Source organism: Chiloscyllium punctatum, chromosome 3 (genome assembly GCF_047496795.1).
Source record: "Chiloscyllium punctatum isolate Juve2018m chromosome 3, sChiPun1.3, whole genome shotgun sequence".
NCBI lineage: Eukaryota > Metazoa > Chordata > Chondrichthyes > Orectolobiformes > Hemiscylliidae > Chiloscyllium > Chiloscyllium punctatum.
The window spans coordinates 153,084,272-153,103,870 of NC_092741.1; the positions used below are offsets into that span (position 1 = coordinate 153,084,272).

The 19,599-nt window shown below is 40.6% G+C and overlaps 1 protein-coding gene across 2 annotated transcripts in view; it reads left to right on the forward strand.

Annotated features, from left to right (window-relative positions):
- The window catches only part of LOC140466835 (uncharacterized), a 97,112-nt gene that overhangs the window by 54,296 nt on the left and 23,217 nt on the right, over positions 1 to 19,599 (forward strand). For both annotated transcript variants that reach the window (XM_072562547.1, XM_072562537.1), the window contains exons 6-8: positions 946 to 1,020; positions 10,486 to 10,584; positions 18,613 to 18,728. In XM_072562547.1, coding sequence (XP_072418648.1) covers positions 946 to 1,020; positions 10,486 to 10,584; positions 18,613 to 18,728 — 290 coding nt within the window. The remainder of the gene's footprint in view (positions 1 to 945; positions 1,021 to 10,485; positions 10,585 to 18,612; positions 18,729 to 19,599) is intronic.

A 19,599-nucleotide genomic window follows, 5' to 3' on the forward strand; every position in this document is an offset into this window, starting at 1 on the left:
ATACAAATGCTTAAGAACTGACCGACAGGTTTAGACAGTAGATTTGGTTCGACTCAGGCTTGAAGGGCTGAAGGGCCTGTTCCTGGGCTGTAAATTTTCTTTGTTCTTTGTTAAGTAAAGAAAAGCACTTGTTCCTATACTACAGTCCTAAAACAAAGTGTTTCATGACATAGGCGAAAAGACATTTACGCAACCTACTAACAGTGATAGCTCTGAACCTAAAAGTTTGTTCTAATGTAAAACAAAAGTCTGCTAAACACTTTTCTCGCAGATCTCATGGTTTCTTCAGCATGGGAGAGAAATTGTGTCTGTGTCAAGCAGTAACTATTGTAAGGACAATGTTTACCTGACTTGGGACATTTAATATGCAGGGCTATAATATAAACTGTTTGTTGATTCACCCTCACACCATTACTGGATAAAGATGCCTGCAGCAATTGTTTTCCACAAGTACTTATTTTTTGACCTGTTCAAGTCAGTGATTTATTTGCCGCACAAAAAGAAGTGACGAAAACAATTTTACTCTATTTTTCCCTTGAGCAATATTCAAGAAGGATCGTTTGAAATGCTTTTAAGTCTGTCAGTATCTGCAGTTGGAATTCTTGTTTCCAAATAAGAATTTGATTATAAATTTAAATTCCTTCAGTCTTTGGCACATTGAAATGCAGAATAATTAAATGTTAATGGTTTTGAAGAGCCGTTTTTCCTGATGAGACTTTCTTACAACAAGTGACACTCGCACTGATAGCTGGTTTGAAAATTAGAGTGTTCCGCAGCCTTGATTTAATAGTTATTTCTGAAAGCAGACCGTGCTTGTTTGGAGAATGAGCCCTTTTATAAGCATTTTTATTCCAATCGCAGTGGAACAAAAAATTCCAAATCTTCATTTCCGGAACAACTATTTTGTTGCTTTGTCTTGAATTGATCTTGCTGATTTGTGTTTAGGTACATGGGAAAACAAGGCAGGTGTTAGAAGCCCTCCTGTGACCTTTGGAGCATTTACAGATCCTCCCGAAGCAAGTAAGTGACCAAGAACACGCCTGTCAATATGCTAAACTACTTTCATTTAATTGCCAGCAGTGAGCTATATTGAACTGCTGTAGAAATAGAGATTGCTGAATTGTCATCAAAATATTATAGGACACTAATGCAGTTGAAGAGTTTAAATTATGCCATAAATTGAGATGGTAATGAATTTTTGATATTTTTAATAAATAGCATCCACAACAGCCTGTTTATCACGAGTTTCTGTTTTAAGTAAGTGCCGTGCGATGCTGGATTCCACAGAATAGTTTATTGATGTTTCACCACACAATGTATGAGTTGTTTTTAATACAGCAACTCACTGCATTTGAATCTAGTGCCACATACATTAAATCCCATTTTCCAAGATTCTACTTGTAGCCTAAAGCCTTGTTGGGGGTAAGCTTGGATTCAAAAAATGGACCCCAGTTTTGTAGGTTAAATTTTCCAAAATGCAGTTTCGGAAGGAGCAAAGCATCAGTACTGTTAAGGAAAGCTGGATAAGCAAATGATTTAAATTGGGTCCCTCATTTAATTTCATGACTCTGCAAGTCTCTTCACTGAAGTTGCACTTGCTCATTTGAAATGGGTTAAAGATTATTGTACTGTGCATGGACTTTAGAACATAGAACATAGAACAATACAGCACAGAACAGGCCCTTCGGCCCACGATGTTGTGCCGAACTTCTAACCTAGATTAAGCACCCATCCATGTACCTATCCAAATGCCGCTTAAAGGTCGCCAATGATTCTGACTCTACCACTCCCACGGGCAGCGCATTCCATGCCCCCACCACTCTCTGGGTAAAGAACCCACGCCTGACATCTCCCCTATACCTTCCACCCTTCACCTTAAATTTATGTCCCTTTGTAACACACTGTTGTACCCGGGGGAAAATGTTTCTGACTGTCTACTCTATCTATTCCTCTGATCATCTTATAAACCTCTATCAAGTCACCCCTCATCCTTCGCCGTTCCAACGAGAAAAGGCCGAGAACTCTCAACCTATCCTCGTACGACCTACTCTCCATTCCAGGCAACATCCTGGTAAATCTTCTCTGCACCCTCTCCAAAGCTTCCACATCTTTCCTGAAGTGAGGCGACCAGAACTGCACACAGTACTCCAAATGTGGCCTAACCAAAGTCCTGTACAGCTGCAACATCACTTCACGACTCTTGAATTCAATCCCTCTGCTAATGAACGATAATACTCCATAGGCCTTCTTACAAACTCTATCCACCTGAGTGGCAACCTTCAAAGATCTATGTACATAGACCCCAAGATCCCTCTGTTCCTCCACCTGACTAAGAACCCTACCGTTAACCCTGTATTCCGCATTCTTATTTGTTCTTCCAAAATGGACAACCTCACACTTGGCAGGGTTGAACTCCATCTGCCACTCCTCAGCCCAGCTCTGCATCATATCTAAGTCCCTCTGCAGCCGACAACAGCCCTCCTCACTGTCCACAACTCCACCTATCTTCGTATCGTCTGCAAATTTACTGACCCACCTTTCGACTCCCTCAACTAAGTCATTAATAAAAATTACAAACAGCAGAGGACCCAGAACTGATCCCTGCGGAACTCCACTTGTAACTGGGCTCCAGGCTGAATATTTACCATCTACCACCACTCTCTGCCTTCAACCGGTTAGCCAGTTTTCTATCCAATTGGCCAAATTTCCCTCTATCCCATGCCTCCTGACTTTCCGCATAAGCCTACCATGGGGAACCTTATCAAATGCCTTCTGACTTTCAGACATAACTGAAATAACGCTGCCGATCCCATCACCAAGTCACCCTTTATTTACCACATGGAGAGTCTTTGACACTAATCCAGCTCCCTCAGAGCCAGCTTTCAGAGTGAACAGGATGTCTGACACTTATCCTTGGACTCAGGAGCAGAGATGTTGTGATTATAACGAGGTCAGCCAGGTGGACTTCATAGAATATGAGTTCCCTCATTGGACCAGATTACCAGCCCTAATGAGCTCTGGTAAATCTGTTCTGAACTCTTTCCAGCTTAATAAAGTCCTTCCTATAACAGGGCGACCAGAACTGGCCCCAGTACTCCAGAAGAGACCTCACCAATGCCCTGTACAACCTTAACATAATGTAACAACTCCAATACTCAGGGTTCTGAGCAATGAAGGCATGTGTGCTAAATGCCTTCTTAACCATCCTATCTAAATGTGATGCAAGTTTCAATGAACTATGTACCTGAATCCCTAGTTCTCTCTGTTCTACAACACTAACCAAGGCTGTACTTTTAATTGTATAATTCCTGTCCTTGTTTGTTTTACCAAAATGCAATATCTTGCATTTATCCACATTAAACTCTATCTGCCACTCTTCAGCCCATAGGCCCAATTGATCAAGATCTATTTGTAATCTTAGAAAATCTTAGATAACTTTCTTAGAACTGTCGATCTGTAATTCTTCAAATCTAAGATTAAATCTCTTAATTTCTCCCCCTTACACAACACATGCACAAACAGGTACAGACCAGGAAAAACATGGGTTATGGCTGGAGAGGAATAAGCAGGAAACCAGTTTAGTGGTACCTGTTCACAGGGGATCAGATGTGGATCAGAACACCGCTTTTCAGTCATCCTTCTCTAAATGCTTCCAAGTGGCTGGTTCACTTGCAAAAAGGTCTCTGACTTGTTAATTAAAAGCCACAGCTTTCACCAACTGCTGGTGGAGTTCTGATAGCTTCTCTGTATCTTGCTTGCAGCCCTAAGCTTTACTATTAGATGAGAGCCAATCACATGGTTATTAGCAGGCTGAACGTCTCTGTCATCAACTGGTCACTCAATCACAAACCAAACAGCTCTTGTTGTCAATGAAAGCTCCATCTGTACATAAACCCCTCAGCTCCAGTTCACCTGGAGACACTATAACCCATAGCTATACAAGTAGTGCTCTGAATGAGTATCATATTACTTGTTTTCAAACCAGGCAGCTTAGTTTTTAAATCTGTTTTTCTTTCGCATTTCAGTCCACAATTGAAAAAATATACAAAAATAAAAATGCACGGTCTTTGCAAGAGAAGTATGAGGTGATTCATTTTGGTCTCAGATATAAGTGTGCATACTTAATTGAAGATGGCAGAATAAGTGCAGAGTGCAGTTAATAAAACATAGTGTATCCTAGGCCTTATTACTTGTGATCTAGAATACATAGGAAGGAATTCATGGAATCCCTGCAGTTCAGAAGGAGGCTAATCAAGTCTGCACCAACTCTCTGAAAAGCATTCCACCCCTTACTCTGTTACCATAAACTCACATTAACCTGGCAAATCCACCTAACCAGCACATCTTTGGATTATGGGAGGAAACCGGAAGAAACCCACGCAGACACAGGGAGAATGTGCAAACTCCACACAGGCAGTTGCCTGAGACTGGAATTGAACCTGGGTACTTGGCAGTCTGAGGTAGCAGTGCTAACCACTGTGACATTGTGCCATCCCAATTAATGCCTAACTTGTATAAACATTTGTTGGATGTCACAATATAGAAAGGATGGAGATTACAGACAAGGTTCACAAGACTGGTTTCAAGATGAGCAACTTCAGTTATGAGATTGAAAAGGTTGAAACTGTTCTATTTGGAGAGAAGAGGCTAATAGGAAAGTTAGTAGAAGTTTCAAAATCATAAAAACATTGAATGGAAGGGAGGGGAGAAACTGTTCCTGCTTGTAAAAGTGTCAAGAGCGAAAGGGCACAAATTTAAAGTACTTCACAAAAGAATCAAATGCAAGATGAGAAAAAAAAAAGTTTTTCCACATAATGAGTGGTTCAAGTCTGGAATGCACTGCTTAGTGGAGGCAGGTTCAATTGAGGGATTCAAGAGGGCATTGTTGAGAAACATCAGAATAATTGCACCAAGTTCATGATTCTTATTTGGAGAACCAGTGCAGATACAGTAGGCCCAAATGGCCTCATTCAATGCTGTAGAATTTCTGAGATTCTGTGAAGAATTTATTGTTACCAAAGATGATACCAGAAATGAAAAGTTAGAATTGTGGGGAAAGATATGAAGTACTGGAACTGTTCCCATTAGAATAAGAAAGCACTTTAAATCTGTGCCCTCATGTTCTTGACCCTTTACAAGCAGAGACTGTTTCTCCCCTCCCACCCATACAACTTTCATATGATCTCTTCTGGTTGGAGACTCAGCAAGTGGGGGAGAACAATGTAATCCGCCTATAAGAAAATGAATGGAGTACTTTGGAGATGTCTCTACACAGAGGGTTATCACAAAGTGAATGTTTTTCTGCAGAAACTAATTGAAGCAGATGATTTTTCAGTTATTTGGAGAGTGTGGGGTTAGTTCTCAATTGCTTTAGCAAGTAACTGCACAAGCATAATAAGCCAAGTATTTTTTAATGCTGTAAACCCATACGGCTGTATTGTTCCTTGTCAGGAAAATAGGGCTGGCTAGCTTTCAAGTAACAGATAAACCAAGATTGCTGTGTTTCATTGGAAAAAGTCCAGAGATTTTTTTTTGCATATTTTATACACTTTTAAAAATTTTCTGTAGTTCTAATTCCTTGCTGAAAGTTTCCATTTGATAAGGTATATTTCCCTGGAGATATGCAGCTGTACATATTCCTGCTAACAAAATTGTACTGTTTCCTGTTATGGAGGAATCTAGAACTAAGAGTCACTGTTTAAAAATCAGGGATTGCCCTGGTTCTCACCCTGAATCTTTGAAATACTCTCTTCCTGAAAAAGTAGTCAATGCAGTGTCCTTGAATAATAGAGGTAGATAGATTTTGTTAAGCAAGGATTTGAAAGGTTATCAGTAGTAGGCAAGAATGCAAATTTGAGGAGCCATGATCTTATTGAATGGTGAAAACAGATTTGAGGGATTGAATGCCTTACTCCTGTTCCTAGATCATGTGTTAATATATTGTTGACTGACTACTGTGCGAAGTGGATGAGGAGGACCATTTCATGAGGAAACATCTGCAAATTTGCTAGAACTGCTTGGGAGGATTTAAACTAGTAAAGTTGGGTGGGACCCAGGGAGATAGTGAGGAAAGAGATTGATCTGAGATGGGTACAGCTGAGAACAGAAGTGAGTCAAACAGTCAGGGCAGGCAGTGACAAGGTAGGACTAATAAATTAAACTGTATTTATTTCAATGCAAGGGGCCTAACGGAAGGCAGATGAACTCAGGTCATGGTTAGGAACATAGGACTGGGATATCATAGCAATTACCGAAACATGGCTCAGGGATGGGCAGGACTGGCAGCTTAATGTTCCAGGATACAAATGCTACAAGAAGGATAGAAAGGGAGGCAAGAGAAGAGGGGGAGTGGCATTATTGATAAGGGATAGCATTACAGCTGTGCTGAGGGAGGATATTCCCAGAAATACATCAAGGAAATTATTTGGGTGGAACTGAGAAATAAGAAAGGGATGATTACCTTATTGGGATTGTATTATAGACCCCCCCCAATAGTCAGAGCGAAATTGAGAAAGAAACTTGTAAGGAGATCTCAGCTATCTATAAGAATAATAGGGTAGTTATGGTAGGGGATTTTAACTTTCTAAACATTGACTTGGACTGCCATAGTGTTAAGGGTTTAGATGGAGAGAAATTTGTTAAGTGTGTGCAAGACAATTTCCTGGTTCAGTATGCAGATGTACCTACTAGAGAAGGTGCAAAACTTGACCATCTCTTGGGAAATAAGGCAGGACAGGTGATTGAGATGTCAGTGGGGGAGCACTTTAGGGTCAGCGACCATAATTCTATTCGTTTTAAAATAGTGATGGAAAAGGATAGACCAGATCTAAAAGTTGAAATTCTAAATTGGAGAAAGGCCAATTTTGACGGTATTAGGCAAAAACTTTCGAAAGCTGATTGGAGGCAGATGTTTGCAGGTAAAGGGACGGCTGAAAAATGGGAAGCCCTCAGAAATGAGAGAACAAGAATCCAGAGAAAGTATATTCCTGTCAGGGTGAAAGGGAAGGCTGGTAGGTATAGGGAATGCTGGATGACTAAAGAAATTGAGGGTTTCGTTAAGAAAAAGAAGGAAGCATATGTCAGGTATAAACAGGATAGATCGAGTGAATCCTTAGAGTATAAAGAAAGTAGGAGTATACTTAAGAGGGAAATCAGGAGGGCAAAACAGGGACATGAGATAGCTTTGGCAAATAGAATTAAGGAGAATCCAAAGGGGTTTTACAAATATATTAAGGACAAAAGGGTAACTAGGGAGAGAATAGGGCCCCTCAAAGATCAAGGTAAAAACAATGATTGCAGATGCTGAAAACCAAATACTGGATTAGTGGTGCTGGAAGAGCACAGCAGTTCAGGCAGCATCCAACGAGCAGTGAAATCGACGTTTCGGGCAAAAGCCCTTCGTGATGAAGGGCTTTTGCCCGAAACGTCAATTTCACTGCTCGTTGGATGCTGCCTGAACTGCTGTGCTCTTCCATCCCCTCAAAGATCAGCAAGGCGGCCTTTGTGTGGAGCCACAGAAAATGGGGGAAGATACTAAATGAATATTTTTGCATCAGTATTTACTGTGGAAAATGATATGGAAGATATAGACTGTAGGGAAATAGATGGTGACATCTTGCAAAATGTCCAGATTACAGAGGAGTAAGTGCTGGATGTCTTGAAATGGTTAAAGGTGGATAAATCCCCAGGACCTGATCAGGTGTACCCGAGAACTCTATGGGAAGCTAGAGAAGTGATTGCTGGAACTCTTGCTGAGATATTTGTATTATCGATAGTCACAGGTGAGGTGCCAGAAGACTGGAGGTTGACTAATGTGCTGCCACTGTTTAAGAAGGGCGGTAAAGATAAGCCAGGGAACTATAGACCAGTGAGCCTGACCTCGGTGGTGGGCAAGTTGTTGGAGGGAATCCTGAGGTACAGGATGTACATGTACTTGGAAAGGCAAGGACTGATTAGGGATAGTCAGCATGGCTTTGTGCGTGGGAAATCATGTCTCACAAATTTGATTGAGTTTTTTGATGAAGTAACAAAGAGGATTGATGAGGGCAGAGCAGTCGATGTGATCTATATGGACTTCAGTAAGGCGTTCGACAAGGTTCCCCATGGGAGACTGATTAGCAAGGTTAAATCTCATGGAATACAGGGAGAACTACCCATTTGGATACAGAACTAGCTAGAAAGTAGAAGACAGAGGGTGGTGGTGGAGGGTTGTTTTTCAGACTGGAGGCCTGTGACCAGTGGAGTGCCACAAGGATCGGTGCTGGGCTCTCTACTTGTTGTCATTTACATAAATGATTTGGATGCGAGCATAAGAGGTACAGTTAGTAAGTTTGCAGATGACACCAAAATTGGAGGTGTAGTGGACAGCGAAGAGGGTTACCTCAGATTACAACAGGATCTGGACCAGATGGGCCAATGGGCTGAGAAGTGGCAGATGGAGTTTAATTCAGATAAATGCAAGGTGCTGCATTTTGAGAAAGCAAATCTCAGCAGGACTTATACACTTAATGGTAAGGTCGTAGGGAGTGTTGCTGAACAAAGAGACTTTGGAGTGCAGGTTCATTGCTCCTTGAAAGTGGAGTCGCAGGTAGATAGGATAGTGAAGAAGGCGTTTGGTATGCTTTCCTTTATTGGTCAGAGTATTGAGTACAGGAGTTGGGAGGTCATGTTGCAGCTGTACAGGACATTGGTTAGGCCACTGTTGGAATATTGCGTGCAATTCTAGTCTCCTTCCTATCAGAAAGATGTTGTGAAACTTAAGGGTTCAGAAAAGATTACAAGGATGTTGCCAGGATTGGAGGATTTGAGCTATAGGGAGAGGCTGAACAGGTTGGGGTTGTTTTCCCTGGAGCGTCAGAGGCTGAGGGGTGACCTTAGAGAGATTTACAAAATTATGAGGGGCATGGATAGGATAAATAGACAAAGTCTTTTCCCTGGGGTCCAGGAGTCCAGAACTAGAGGGCATAGGTTTAGGGTGAGAGGGGAAAGATGTAAAAGAGACCTAAGGGACAACTTTTTCATGCAGAGGGTGGTACGTGTATGGAATGAGCTGCCAGACGATGTGGTGGAATCTGGTTCAATTGTAACATTTAAGAGGCATTTGAATGGGTATATGAATAGGAAGGGTTTGGAGGGATATGGGCCGGGTGCTGGCAGGTGGGATTAGATTGGGTTGGGATATCTGGTTGGCATGGACGGATTGGACTGAAGGCTCTGTTCAATGCTGTACATCTCTATGATTCTATAACTGACAGAATCCTCAAGAAATGTGTATCCTTTCATTACTGCCCAAGTTTACAGACCCAAACTGGTGAGCCTCAGGCAATCTCTTTCTTCATGCTTTAGTTTGATTGAACAGTTAAATGACAAAAGTATTCAGGTGCTGCCAGCTGATATGTCGGTAACATTGAGGACTGGGATAGTTCCTCTTCTTTGTGAAGACCACTGGCAACATCTGTCAGATAAGCCAGTCTACAGTTCATTCCTACTTAAAGCAGGTGACTGACATTAAGTTTGATAAGCTAAGTTCCTTTAACACTTTCCCACTGAAAAGGACACAACTATGACTCTAGTTGTGATATTGTAAAAACTTTACCATATCCAAGCTGGCAAATAATCCAGGCCACTGTAGACTGAATCCATGTAACCATTAAGACTCCACATGTCAACCCAGATGCTCCTATAGGCCTGGGTATTCTCTAGCAATGGACTGGAAAGCACGTAAAACAAAAGTCGATGGGGTGGTTAGAGTGCCTTCTCACCCAGAGGCATTCATTAGGTTGTGATTGACACTTGCCCACACTTCAAGTTCTTGCATTCTCTAGAGGCTAGTTTTTTATTTTGGTGCCATGGCTGGATAAAATATCAAACACAACATTCTGGAAGTTAGCTAGTACAACCTTGTCTGACCTCAGCATCGTGAGGGGAATGTAAATCAAAGAGAAAGGGAAGGATCTGCAATGCATCTTTCTAATAATGACTTTAAAATGTATAAGATTGTAAGACTTTTAATTGCTTTATGTAGCAGTTTTGATAAGGCAGCCCCTTCTGTGAATAATTAGAAAGGAAACCAGTGCCATTTTATGTAATTTCTCATTGAGGCAGTAAGCTGCTAGGCCTAGTTAAGCCCCTTGGCTGACACTATGGTTTAATTTCAGTCTCTTGATTCCAATAATTTCACGATTATAAATGATGTACTTTGATTATGTCAAGTTAATTATTAAAATGATAAAATGACAAAATTAAAATGTTAATTTTCAGTGGTGGTTGTTTGGACAAAATTAAGGATACAATGAATAATGCACAACCTCTTCTCCCTCAAATTGCCAATTCTTAGTAAATTAGTGAACTGTCATATTGTCTTCATAAATGTATGAAATAGCATTAGTATGACATGATTATATATCATAGTTAGATTGTAAGTTAACACTTGTGTTTTAAGGATACTGTGAACTGGTTTGACAGAAATGTTCTTTTTACCTTAAGTTACCCAAGACACAACTTCATCTCAAGATAGTCCATCAAGATGTTACTTGAGTGCCTCATTGCCTTCTCATACAATTGATGAAGCATGGCTTGGATTAGGTAAGTAAGTCTCATTATTTAAACATTTTTCTTAGCACAAATTTATTGCATGATTAAAATATTAATATAATTCCTAAAGAAGGTAACAACTTTGCTGTTGACACCAGTATGAGGCAACACAGTAAAGTTCCCAGCTATGCTATGGCAAGAATTAAAAGAAAATGTTCGAGTTCATCTGAGAATAATGTCCAGGTTTGTAAGTGCATTTTTTGCAGCTCCATGTGCAAGTATTCAAATGAGTTACTTTGGTTTAGAATGTTGAAATTTGCCTTTTTAATGGCCACTTTTGTCAAATTTTAAGGCAAGGTTATTGACTTACAAAGAGGGTGAAGTGAAAATAGATGGAGATGTGTGTCTTACAATCATGGACTGCCTACATCTATTGAAATCTTATTTTCACTTTATTACGGCTTGACCTTCTCCAAACAGGAAGTCCTGACAGGTCAAAAATATTGTATCATTTCATCATCTCTTCTCACTGAATCCTTGTTTTATTGCAATCAATGTGAAATATACATTTTCCCTCTTCACTCAATCCTTCCTGAGAACCTCAAAATTGAAACCCATGACCTCGTTCAGCCTTCCCTTCCTGCTAAAGCCTCAGACTCTTAAGACCCAAACTCTCTCACCCACTATTTTCTGACATGTGATTTTGTTTTTAATTAGAGTGATAATTTTCAATAACTGCTTAGAATGAGGGAGCTAGGCATATAGTAACCACAGGGAAAACACCAGGATCTGGCTTATCCCAGTTCCAAGCCTAATATTTGATCCCTGCACCAGACCTCTACTGAGGTAATGGTGGGAAGTTGAGATATGGTATATCATGGGTGACTAACCATTGCAGTCAGCTTTGAATTACATCCAAATTGACAATTACTTTCAGATCTTTCCACCCCAGCTAAAGCCTGGCTGTGATATTTATGTCTTTCATGGTAGTACTACCTGTAATTAGTGTTGGTCAGCTGACATTGAGTTTCTAAATAATATAAATTCATAGCACAGATGAACACACAATTTGGCATAAGCTGCTAGTCATTTTCAAAGAACTCAACAGAGTGAGTTTCTAGTGAAAATGTTCTGAAGGGATACTGAACTGTTGCATGAGATAAAATATATTGTTGGCAGGGCAGAAGCTTATTTGTGCATATGACAATGCTAAATTGAACTTTGTATTTGATGTTTACACTCTGCAGCCCTTCCTCTCAGCTGAAGCTGAAATAACCTCAAACCTGTTGATCAAAGACGAGGACTCTTGTATTCCTGCCCTCTGGGTCCTCTTACCTACCTCAGCTGTACTTAAGTTCCCCTATCCCTGACCACTAAACAAATTAGAAGACTTTATCCTAAGGGGTGTGACCACTTCACAGTACAAAATATCCAAGCAACCTTTCCACACCTTGATATATTATGCTGTTCGCTGCTCAACCTCAAGTTCAGTTATTCTGAGCCAAAGCTCCTTGAGTTGCAAACACTTACTGCAGATTCATTGCCCTCAGGTGCGCTGGCATCCAAGAGTTCCCATCAACTGTATCCACAACACATAACCTGTCTTACCATCCTTAATGTATTTTAGTTATTTATTTTATTCAATTGTTTTTATTTTTATGTTTTGTTTCAACCTTATCACAGTTCCTGTAGTATTTGCAACCTTAGGAATAGAATGTCCCCTAACCATTTGTCAGATTCAGGCCAAATGGAGTAGAGTATGAAACAAATTCTACAGGATAAAACATCTGTTAAAAAAGCAAAGGCAAACCACCTTATCATCTTTACTAACTCACTTGACTCTCAGCACTTTGGTCTAAGCCCCACTGAGATTTGTGTGTTTAAATGCTCTGAGTTAGCTTAGCCCCAGGTAGAGAAAAGATCGATTAAGCTAATTTCCTTAATTAGTTACCTTCACAAGGCTGATTTCTTAACAAGAAGACACAACACGCCCAGAAACTCTAGCCACCCTTCCATACATTGAAAGCATGTCAGAGATGGCGACCAGACTACTCCGGCCCCTAGGCATCATGGTAGCCCACAAACTTAACCACCACACTAAAACAGCTCCTGATGAATTTAAGGGACCCCATATCAACAACCAGCAGAATGAATGTCCTAAACAGAATACCCTGCAAGGACTGCAACAAACATTACATTGGACAGATGGGCAGGAATCTAGCCACCAGGATACATGTACACCAACTAGCCACCAAAAGACATGACCAACTATCACTAGTATCCATACACACAACCTAAGAGGGACACCAGTTCGACTGGAACAATACATCCATCCTGGGACGAGCTAAACAAAGACACTCACAGGAATTCCTAGAGATGTGGCATTCAAACCGGAACTCCATTAACAAACATATCGATTTGGACCCCATTTACCAATCTCTCAGAAAATGAACTGAAAGTGAGAACATCCACCACAACAGACCAAGACAGATAAATAACAAGCGAGACAGATCACTGAGGCTCACTGATGATGTTACCTAACATGGTGAGGAAACGTCTGAGAACAAATCTACCAGCTCAGTGAGCAAACATATAACCTAATGATCTTCAACTGCTCTTCAGTGGAGATCTTGCATATCCCTGCTTGTATTACCCTGCCCACAACTGGATAAGCCACCAGGGTGGCCACACAATGGTATACAGTCAGAGGAACTTCCCTTTGGAAGTCTCATGGCAGCAAAGAGGGGAAAGGAAACCTCCAGCTGATTACCAACCACTTCTCTCTGTCAGAATGATGACAACCACTTTGGAAGAGCAACTGAGGGAAACCTAATACAGAGTATACTGTGATTGGTGAAATCCAATGTCCATCACCAGGAGTGGTTCAGTCACACCACTACTGATTGAACTAATGCACATAGTTGCTTTAGCAAATTCTGAGGGAAATGAAAGATGGAAACTAAGCTAACTGAGCATCACCCATACCAGTCTGCTAGCTCCAGATGCCAGGGGTACTTGTCAAAACAAAGTCCTGTCTTCACACAGAGCATACTGTAACAATGCTGTGGCTTTAAGGGGTGTACTTTGTCCTAGTTTCTTTTAAGAGAGAGATTGAATGAGTGGAATCAAGCAGTCTGTGGTAACAAACAGTTAGTGAGGCCTTGGGATTCTTTTGGAATAAGAGAAGCAGCCAGGATAGGTGTGGCCAGCGCTCATAACCCAGGATTTCTATTTTTTTTCAGCTTTTAGATACAGCAAAAGCTGCTGGAGTCTTGAAGAAGTTAGAGCTAGTTTTCCCCTCCTACATTTATAGCTAGAAGCTGCGGTTTCTCTTCATACAATGGGTATTGCATGGAAGAAAATCTATATTCTGAATTTGCCTTTTTGCCAAGAACTGTGTTTATGGGATGTTACTATATTGAAACAGTTAATTAGTAATAATTATTGTATCTAATATTCTGTTAAATTTTCCAGTACAGTTATTTCAAGTTCTTCTTTCTTTAGTTGTATTTTGATTATAGAGTTTGATTAAATTATGTTTTGCTTAACGTTGAGTAGTTTTGACCAATCAAGTTGCATCTGAAATAAGGCACCTGACATTTACCTTTTAAAAAAAGAAAAAGCTAGAGTCGAGGCTATCTTCTTAATATGTTTTGAGAGGGTGTAGTCTAGCTTATGACAGTACCATTTGTTGTATGGCTAAATGAGTTAGATTCAGAACAAATCTAGCAGCTCAAAGCTGGGCATTGATGCAGCTCCGTGGCCATCAACAGCAATGGAATTTTATTTAACCACACCCTATGATATCTGATGATGCTAGCACTTTAAAAAGATTATTTTGTCCTTGGCTTTTTTTTTCAAGAGAGGTTGTAAAAGCAGAGATGCCAAAGTGTCTAGGGGGTAACAGTTTAACACTGGAAGGGGAGTGATCGGTTCTGCCAGTTCAGGTATTTTCTAGTTTTCGATTAGATTAGATTAGATTAGATTACTTACAGTGTGGAAACAGGCCCTTTGGCCCAACAAGTCCACACCGCCCCGCCGAAGCGGAACCCACCCATACCCCTACATCTACATCTACATCTACCCTTTACCTAACACTACGGGCAATTTAGCATGGCTAATTCACCTGACCTGCACATCTTTGGACTGTGGGAGGAAACCGGAGCACCCGGAGGAAACCCACGCAGACACTGGGAGAACGTGCAAACTCCACACAGTCAGTCGCCTGAGGCAGGAATTGAACCCGGGTCTCTGGAGCTGTGAGGCAACAGTGCTAACCACTGTGCCACCGTGCCGCCATTTTAGGTGTAACAGTCACAAGATGTTTTGAGTACCAGCAGTCTTGCAACCTACAGAAAAGAATTCCTGTCTTTCTCTGAAATCTCTCTATGGAATATTGGTCGCTCCTGCCTGTAAGATTCAGTGTTTGAATTTACCTTTTTGCCAAGGGGTCTGTTTATGGGATGTTAATTAGTAATAGTTACTGTGTCACATTGATTAAGTTTTTCAATAGTTAAGTTATTCTAAATTCTGCTTTCTTTGTGTTTTACTGTCTGTTTAAGTAAATTGTTTTGCTTAAAACAGAGTGGTTTGAACAGTTGCATCATACCTGGAACACCCACTTCACAGTTATCTTTAAAATAAGAAAAAGTTAGGGTCTAGGCTATCTTCTTAAAATATTTTGAGGGAGGGTCTGGCCTGGTCCATAACAATTCTTATAGCCTAGTTTGTCCTTCACTCTTCCATTATTATCAAGCCAGCTGATTAACTTTGGTTCAGTAAGGAATATTAAAGAGTATGCCAGAAGTCACACTTGTATTCATAAGGCTAAGGTGTCAATTTGTTGAAAATATAGCACCGAATTATATGTATGTGAACTACTAGAAACAGCATGTGAAAAACAGAACTAAGCAATCCCACAGTTAATGGATGAGAACAAAGCTCTGCTACTTGCTGTATCCAATCATGAATGGTAATGGGCTAAGTACGAAAGGAGACGATATCAATACTTCTTTCCTCCGTAATTGGGGAGGTCTGCATGTAAGTGCAAAAAGACAAGGCTGAAGTATTTGCTACCATCTTTAGTCAGAAGTGCTGCAAGAATGATTCATCTTGGCCTTTTTCTGAGCAATCCAAAATCACAGTTGCCTGTCTTTTTAGTCAACTTGATTCAGTCCACATGATATCAAGGAATGGCTGAAGGTACTGGATATTGCAAAGGCTTTAGGCCTTGACAACATTCTGACAAGAGTAACAAAGTACTACTCCAGAATTAGCCATGCCTCTAGCCACGCTGTCCCAAGACAGCTATAACACTGACATCACCCAACATTGGCAAAATCTCTGCATGTATCCTGTTCATTAAAAGCAGACTATCTAATCTAGTCAATTACTGCTGCATCGGTGTACTCTCAGCCATCAGCAGAGTGATGGAAGGGGTCATTGCCAGGTTCATTGAGTGGAACTTGCACAAAACAATACCTGCTGACTGACACTCAGTTTTGGGTTCCACTCGGACCACTCAGCTCTTGATCTTGTTACAGCCTTGATGCAAGCTGGAACAAAAGACCTCCAGTCCCCAAAGGTTAGGTAAGTGTTTGCCCTTGACATTGCGGTAGTGTCTGACCAACCATGGCATCGAAGAGCCTTAATAAAATCGAAGTCATCGGGATCAGTGGGCAAGCTCTAGATTGGCTGCAGTCATATCTGTCACATAAAAGATAGTTGTTGGATGCCAGTCGTCTCTGCAGTGTACTTGGGGACAACCATCTTCAGCTGCTACATCAATAACTGTGCTTCCATCATAAGATCAGAAATGGAACCATCCGGTGATGATTGCATAATGTTCAGCACCATTCATGACTCCTCAGATATCAAAGCATTCTGAATGTGGACAATTTTTGAACTTGTGCTGACAAATGGAAAGTAACATTCGTGCCACACAAGAGCCTGTCAATTCCATCTGAAACAAGAAAGTATTCATCACCCCTTGACATTCAGTGGTCTTGCTATCCCTTGATTCTGCACCTTTAAATTGGTCACTTTGTGTAACAGTTCCTGTCTCCCCAGCCCACATGGCAGCGGAATGACATTTTCTTCATCATTTGGGAGACTAATATTGCAGGAAAGTCAGTTTTGCAAGACACAAAGAATCATTATCAGTCACTAACTGTGATAGTAAAATATAAAGTATTTTAGTTACAACAAGCTTAAGGATTCTTACTCATGATTGACAGATCCTCGCTTTCAATTTATGACAAGGCATTAGTTCTTAGACTTGAATTTATGGTGTTTAAGTCAAGGTGAGCCTACCTGGATCACCTAGAAACCATTTTATGGTTTGAGACAACACTAAGAATAAGCTCCAGATCTGAAAATATCGTGGCAAGCAACTGTCTTGTGATTGGGGATAGTCACTACTGTGGCTACGTTGAGTTCTCAGGAAACGTTAGCCAGGTGCCCAATTTTAGCCAGCTCACGTACATCCCTCCCTGTGAGGCTATAAAACTCCGTTTCAATGTTTAAGCATACATTTTGGAAGTTTTCCTTGTCATAAATGTTTTTAATCTTCACCCTCTTTGTGCATTTTCAGCTGCTGTTGGAATACTGTGTTGGAATGCCTGTTTATTAGCAGAAACTCTGGTTTGCTATTTTTAGCCTCGTGCATGTTGGTATGGGAGAACGGATTGAAAAGGTTCAAACTTTTCCCCCGAATGGACATTGATAGATATGTCTAGGGACATAGGAACAGGAGTAGGCCATTCGACCCCTCAAGTCTTTCAACCGTGATTTATCTGTGGCCTGACTCCATATACCTGCCTGTTGGCCTGTAACTTAATACCTTTTGCTTGACAAAAGATTATCAATCTCAGACTTAAAATTAACAATTGATCCAGCATCCATTGCCACTTGTGGGTTTGCAACTGATTTTGAGGTCAACTTCCTTCATGATGTACAGCCTTTTGCAACTTAAAACATCAGTGGTTAGCACCCTTAATCAAAGCAAAGGACAAAACAAAAATCAAACAACACTTACCAGCACATATCTTTCATGGGGTTGGTTGAAGGTGGGGACCAAGACTCTCCAGCTGCTGCAGACATCTTCAGCTGTGCAAGGTTAAGAACAGGCATTAGCTGGAGTACTGATCTCTGAGATGATACTGCTAGCATCAAATCAGTAACATCGGCTGGTGGCTGCACACTACTTGACAGTGTGCATGTTATACCCCCATCAGTGTGGCTTCCAGCATGACAAAGATCAGCATTCCATTAACTTTCTTGATGGTTTTCTGCACCTGTTTGTGACACTTTAAAGATTCATGCACCTGAACATCCAAGTCTCTTTGTACATCCACTGTATTTAACTTGATGTGGAAACTACCCTGATCAATTCAAAATAGATAACCCCATACTTACATTGACCTGCCACAGTTTTACCCATTCACTTAAGACTGTCAATGTCTCTTTGTAGTTTTATGCTGTCATCTACACTGACCACAGTGCTGCCTAACATGTCTGAAATAGCTCATTGTATAAACCCTTCTCTTTCACAATCAAAGCAAGCTACAAAATTGACACTGAAGAGAGAATAACCCCAAGGAAGCAATATTATAATAAAGTGCAGCTAGAAGAGTCCTGTTGATTCTTCCTCTGCGTACAAGGCATGTGTATTGCTCTTACATTGGTAAAGCCACTGAGTTTAACTGTAGTTTTGGCAGGCTTGTTCGCAGTGCTGCTCCTTCTTTGGGTTAATGATTGTGAGGAAGCAATTCTTAGAACAAATCTAACAAATTTAAATATTGAAACATTGAACACTTAGCTGACAATAAAAGATATTACGGAAAATCAAAATAAAGCTTTGGCCACAGGCCATCTCTGACCTTGGTAGTCAAACAGGAAATGAACAAACTAAGGCCTCAGACTTCTCGAAGTAATTTCATAAAATTGAGAGTGCTTAATTTTAATATTGGTGGAGCAGTAAGTTATTTGTAAGTTATGAACATACGATGAATTTGTAAGTCATGCAGGTTGTCCAGAAAAGATCATGATGTGTTAATATAATAGTCCATTGCTTTACAGATGACCCCTTTGCTGTTGATCTTAACTCTGATTGGAGTCCACCGACAGAAGAATGGGGTAACTGGACAGGGGAGGAAACATTAACAACCCAGGAACTAGGAAAAGAGAAACTGAAGGTAATAATGAAAAAAGGACTAACTAATCAATACACCTGAGAAATGATTCAGAACTCCTCAATGTGCTAAAATATAACTTATAAGGTGCCCTATTTGTGCTCCAACTATCTATTAATACTGCAAGACAGTTGTGGAATACTGTACATGAACCAGTGAACAGCATGTGTCTGAGGTATGCACAGAAAAATATTTCTCGTGTCATTCCTTTAAGCTTTGTGTATAAGTTTTATTTTTAAAGCTAAACTGAATATTGGCTGTTGTGAAGGTGTAGTTTTGAAATTTGCAGTGATGGCATCAGTACAGAACTCCAATAGCTCTTTAAAACCAACCAAGTATCTCTGAAGTATCATCACTGTTGAAATGTTATGTCGCAGTTTGCACACAAGATTCCAAAATCACAAGCAAGATAAATGACAAGACAATGTGAGTTGAACATTATGTTGCAAAAATGGGCAGGTTGGGTGAAATGTTAAATGTCAAAAAGCTCAAACCCAACCAAGGCAGATTGGCCAATCAATTAAATATTCTAATGAAGCTGGAAACCTCTGATTTATATTGGCTTGCAAGTTCAGTTATGGCTGCCAGAAATTCTTGAACTTCTGGGAAACATATGACTAAAGGAGGAAGACAAGGATAGCTCTGAAGAGAAATGAAGTGCTTCCCTCTGGCCACCAAATTGCAATCTCCATTGTCAGACCATGCACCACTCCTCACTTGTTTGTGTCAGTATTCACAGTGGAAGACATGAGTAATATCCAAACAGTTAAGTAGAGTCAAGGGGCAACAGTTGAGCATGGTGGCCATTACAAAGGAGAAAGTACTTGATAAGCTGAAAGGTGTAAAAATTGATAAAACTCCTGGCTGGGATGGG